Source organism: Centrocercus urophasianus, unplaced genomic scaffold, assembly GCF_019232065.1.
Source record: "Centrocercus urophasianus isolate 14NV4802_14NV808 unplaced genomic scaffold, USGS_Curo_1.0 seq_528, whole genome shotgun sequence".
NCBI classification, from domain to species: Eukaryota; Metazoa; Chordata; class Aves; order Galliformes; family Phasianidae; genus Centrocercus; species Centrocercus urophasianus.
The window spans coordinates 1-5,362 of NW_024885120.1; the positions used below are offsets into that span (position 1 = coordinate 1).

Sequence of the window (5,362 nt, forward strand, 5' to 3'; positions counted from 1 at the left end):
TAAAAGAAGAAGAAGAAGGAAGAGCCGCACGTGTCTTTTGAAAGAGCCGCTGCGCTCCCTGCGGCCCCGCTGCCCGCCCGGTTCCTGCTACGTCCCGGGGAGCTCCGCTCACCGGCGCTGCTGCGGGGCAGTCGAGGAGGACACCGCACCGCGGGGCCGGTGCAAAAGAAGCGAAGGGGGGGGGGAGGAAAAAAAAAAGTCACATTTTAACTACGCGTAAAGAGGCGGAAATCTCGCCCCCCCCTCCCCCCTTCCTTGCCTTCTCCCTTCGGGCGTGAAATCAGACCTGAATCCTCGAGGGGAAAGGGAAAAAAAAATCCACGGGTGGGAGCCGGGAGGTTGGGGGGGGAACAGCGGGCGGCATCGCGCAGGCGCGGGCAGGAGCTGCCGGCCCCTCCTGGCCCAGGTGAGCGCGGTGCAGGTGAGGGGAGGGGAGGATTCAGCCGGCGGCGCCGCTCCCCGCAGCCCGTGAGCGGCGGGAGCCGCAGCCCGCAGCGCCATGTCCGTCCTCGCCAAGATGGGGGACTGGCAGGTAACGGGGGGCTGCCCCATTTCGTCGGGGGGTTGTTACATGGGACGGGAGTTGGGTATCGAGGGACGGGAAGGACCGGGACGCTCCCACGCGTGATCCGACCACGGGGGGGGGAAGGGTTGGGTGGGTTCGGTTGCCTGTGCTGCTCCTGACTCTTCCAATCTCTCTCCTCGCTGCTTTATTCCTTACTGGAGGAAAAGACAAAAAAAAAAAAAAAAAAAAAAAAAAGTGAGCACAAATATATTTTTAATCACTTTTACAGTTGAAATTGGCGTCCTTTATCGGGGGGTCGGTGAGTAGAAGCGATCTAAATGGGACAGATACGTGTGTGTGTACACATCTGTATTACTTTCGCACTAACCCAGCTTAGGCTTGGTTACGAACCCCCACTTAGGCTCTCTTTGCCCCAGATGTGCCCCCACCGCAGCCCGCTGCGCGCTGCCCCGGGCGGTACATAGCGGGGGGAGCCCCGGGGTGCGGGGTTGGGCGCTGGGGGTAAACCGGGGCTCCTCGAGGCAGGACGCAGCGTCTGAGCGGATGGCGCCTCGGGGAGCGAAATGAATGGGATCGGGGAGGAGGGAAGAGGGGCCCCGGGGGAGGGAGAGCGTACGGGGCCGACGGAGCGCTCCGCGTAGGGAACAGACGAAGTTCGCTGGTGTCACCGCTCCGTCCCTGCGCAGAAGTGTGTTTTTGGCTGCCCGTGTTTTTGCTTCGCCGTTCTGTCCGGGTGTGGCGTGTATGGTTTGGGGCTGGATTTTGGAGAACAGCCACCGGGACCGGAGGAGAAGAGAACAGTTCTCGAAAGAACGCGGCTTTTCAATAATCCGTCAAAAAATAAAAGGTGACATCGAACCCCGAGGGCAGGAGCCACCTCCGCAGGCTGCAAACGGTCGCACCTCGCTTCCCCTCTGCCTGGTTTTGGGGGGAAAAAGGGGGAAAAGCTCAGAGGACGCCCCGCGCCCGAGAGCACGGCCCCTTTCCCCCCCCGCGGTGGGCGCACACGGGCGCAGAGCCATCCCTACGGCCCCGTACCTGCGGCGGGCGCGGGTCGGAGCCGGCGAGCAATTGGGCCGCGGTCGCTATGCTAATGAGGCGCTCCGGCTGCGGGTAAAGCGCTGCAAAAGGGAAAAGTTTCTGCCATTAGAGGGAGATCTCCGAGCGCTCAGTGCAGAGCGGCTCTGCACAGCTCAGCCGCGCTCCGCAGCATCGAGCCGGGGGGATCGGACCCTCTCCCGCCGACCCATGAAAATGCTCTGGAAGCTGACGGATAACATCAAGTATGAGGAGTGCGAGGTAAGCGCCTGACCGGACCGGGCATTGCCCCGGGGCCATTCGCCGCGAACGGGGCCGCGCAGCATCCACCGATCCGTGGATTTCGTTGAGGAGGAGTTGTGCCCCCGAGCCGGGAGTGGCCGAAAGGGGCCGGGGCCTCTGGGAGCCCCCGGGGAACGACGGCGGAACGAGAGCCGGAGCAATCCCGGCCGTAGGGAGAGCTCTGTGCGTGAGGCTCTGTGAGATGCTGCGCGCATCCGCGCGGATGGATGGACGGACGGATAAATGGATGGATGGAAGAATGGATGGACGGATGGATGGAAGGAAGAGCGAGGAGACAAAGGGAGCAGAGCGGCTCAGGACAGCCGCTGAAATCCCCCCCCGGTGCGGCCGTGTCCCGAATGCGGCTCTGGGGGCAGCCTCCCTGTTCTCAGGGCCTTCGAGCAGTCGTATACGGACCGCTCGGAAAATTAAACCCCAACAACTAGGGTCGGAGGACAGAGCCGTGTGTGTGTGCGGCCGCGCTCTGAGTGTCTTTTGGTCTGACATACACACACACAAAAAAAAAAAAAAAAAAAAGAAGAAGAGCAAAACGAAGAGGGCAGCCCATGCCAATCCCCAACGAAAGCCACGCTCACACCTTCCACAAAAGTTCTCCTTGCGGCACGGATCAATAAAAGGACTGCACTGTGCGAACGAATGTACTTCTTTGGGGCCGAGTCGGCGCCGGGCGATGCCGCGGCGTAGGGCAGGGTCCGAGGAACCGCCGGGGACCGAAGGATGCGGTGCTTCAGTCATGCCCCGAGCGCTGGGACGCAGCCGCTGCCCAGAGCGAGGCTGAGCTGTCGGATATGCGATGTCTGGCAATGGGGCGTCAGGGAGATTTTTTTTAAATTTTATTATGATTGTTATCATTATTATTCCATCCGTCGGCCGAAGGCACGGCGAGAGCTTCACCTCTTCCCCGCCCCAGGCCGCCGGTTGTGGGTCAGAGCCGTTTGCGTGCCGCTTGCCGTCGGGTCTTCGGCCCCGGCCCCCGCGGGCGCCGATTTCGTCCCGTCAAGGCCCGGCGCAGTGCGGAGCCGGGGCCGGGATAGGGACAGAGGAGCGGCGCGGAGGGCGGTGCCGGAGTCGCGCAGCCAGTCGGACGGGTTGCGCGGGGCCCGGCGTGTCTGGGCCGGACGGAGGAGCGCTCGCCGTGCCTCCCTCCCGCCGTGCCCGGCTCTCTCGTTCTCCCCCCGCGTCCCGCCCGCCCTCCTTCCTCCCTTCGTTCCTTCCTTCCCTCCTCTTTTCCCGGCTCCTCCGAGTGGGGGGCGGCGGATGCTGGCGGGGCTGGAGGTGCGGGAGGAAGAGGAGGAGGAGGAGAACTTTCCAGGACGCGGCGGCGACAGCGGAGCGGGGACCCCTCGGCGGGGCATGGACGGGGCTGCGGCGGAGCCCCCCCCGCGCGAGGGCGGCGGGCCGGAGGGCGGCGGGAGCCGGGAGCGGCCGCTCTTCTCCCCCTCCGCCGCCTTCGAGCCCGGCTTCTCTCAGCAGCCGCAGCCCGAGGTGCGCCCGGGGCTGGGGACGACGAGGGAGGGAGGAAAAGGAGGGAGGGAAGGAGAGAAGGAAAGGGGATCCCGCGGCCCCCGCGCGCTTGCGTATCTCCCCCCACCCCCCCCCCGCAGCACGGTTCTCCCACCTCCGCCGCACCCCTCCCGGCTCCCACCCTCTGCCTCTCTCCGCTCTCTTTCTCTTTCACTTTTGCATGCCCCGCAACCTTTTAAAATGTGGCCCCTTCCCTGTGATTCGCCAGACGCGGCGGCATGTCCCCCCTGCGCGCCGCGCTCCCTCCCTCCCTCCTTTTTGTCTCTCTCTCCCTCTCTCTCCCTCTCTCCCCGGCGCTGATTAGATACACCGATTCCTCATTCAATGGACGTCATTTAGAACGGGCTCTGCCTTGAGTTGCCTTCGCGCTTCACGCTCGATTTGCGGCCATTCTTCCCTTATTAAGTATTCGTGTAATATTAATAGTCATGAATATCCGCTGCTAGGAGGCTCCGGGAAGGCGGCGGCGGAGCGGGCGTGAGGAGCCCGAGCGGAGCGGCGGAGCTCGGGGGAGAGGAGAACGAGACAGAGACAGAGCGAGAAAAAGGATTGAGAAACGAACACACATCCTTTAAAAAAAAAAAAAAAAAAAGAAAAAAAAGGGGGAAAAAAAGGAAAAAAAAAAAAGCGCAAACAAACAAACAAACAAACAAAAAAAAATCGACCAACTTTACCTCTCGCCCCGCGCCAGGATAGCAGAGGCTCTGCAGCACCCGATGAAGGGCAGCGGCGGGCGCTGCGCGTTCTGATGGATTCCGGCGGCGCGGGCGCGGAGCAGGAGCAGCCCCGGCGCCCCGCTGCTGCCCCCCGAGCGTAGCGCCGGGCTCCGGCCGCGTCCCTCCGCGCAGCTCCGCGCCCCTCCGCGGCCGCCCCGCGCCTCTCTCCCCGCCGCGCAGCCCCCGACGCCTCGCAGATGTTAGTGCACAGTTTTTCGGCTATGGTGAGTGGCTTCGCCTTTCTCTCCGCCGGGGGTCGGGGCTCGGGGCGCTGCTATTGTTGGCGGCGGCGGCGGCCGGGCTTGCGGCGGCTCTGCCCTGCGTTCTGGTGTTTCGTCTCGGCTTCGCTCTCCTCGTTCTCGTTTGGTTTTATTTTCCTTTCCTTATTTGTTGGGGGGGGGATTGGTTTGGATATGTTGGTGGTTTTTTGTTTTTTTTTTTCATTTTTCCTTTTTATTTTCCCTTTGTTTTCTGTTTTATTTTCTTTCTTTTCCCCCGGACCCGCCCCGCTCCCTTTTTTCCTTTTTTTTTTTTTTTTTTTCTTTCTCTCTTTTTCCTTTCATTTTTGCTCTGCCGATCTCTAGAGCCGCCACTCCGTTCCCTTCGCCCCGCACCTGCCCGCGGGGTTTTCCTCCTTCCCTCGCCGCCTTTCTTAGAGCTCTGTCTCTCTCCTTTCGACCTCTTCTTCCTCCTTCTCTCCCCCGTCTGAGCGGGGCCCGGAGGAGACTCTGGGGCCGCGCCTTCGCCCCGAATCGTTGTGCAAAGTTGCGGGCAGGGGCAACGGTGCCCCCGCAGCAAGATGGCAGTTCGCTCGGCTCCCTCGCGTTATTCCCGGGATGTGGCGGCGGCGGCCCCCGGCAAAGGTGCGCGGGGACCGGGGCAGAGCTTTGGGTTGCGTTTTCGGATTATGGTTCCGTAGGGCCCCGTGTAAGGGTTCTTTCAGTGCCCGCTGCCGGGGCACGGCCGGCCGGGAGCGCACGGAGCCCCGCCGCAGCGTTTTTTTGAATTGTTCGGAACGGTCCCGTTATTGTGATTATCGCTGCTATTACACCGCCACCGTTGGGGCAGTGGTCCGAGCCCCGTTAATGCTGCCGAGGTGGGCAGACGGACCTCCGTCTCTTCCTCTGAGAGAGGAGCTGCCCGGTGGGGGAAATGACCGGAGGGCGATTTTGAGGAGCACCGGTTTTGATTTCATCTTTTGTTTTTCTTTTCTCCCCCTCTCTCCCCTCCCCTCTTCCCCCGTACCCCCTCCCCG

The 5,362-nt window shown here is 62.4% G+C and overlaps 1 protein-coding gene across 4 annotated transcripts in view; it reads left to right on the forward strand.

The window, feature by feature from the left end:
• Positions 1 to 499: 499 nt before the first annotated feature.
• TFAP2A (transcription factor AP-2 alpha) overlaps positions 500 to 5,362 on the forward strand; it is a 14,192-nt gene continuing 9,329 nt past the window's right edge. Inside the window, exons 1-2 of one of the 4 annotated variants that reach the window (XM_042835447.1) lie at positions 1,781 to 1,825; positions 4,305 to 4,331. In XM_042835447.1, coding sequence (XP_042691381.1) covers positions 1,781 to 1,825; positions 4,305 to 4,331 — 72 coding nt within the window. Of the gene's footprint in view, positions 533 to 1,774; positions 1,826 to 3,124; positions 3,353 to 4,304; positions 4,332 to 5,362 lie in introns of those variants that run through there. The other 3 variants (XM_042835450.1, XM_042835449.1, XM_042835446.1) reach the window with 3 other exon arrangements.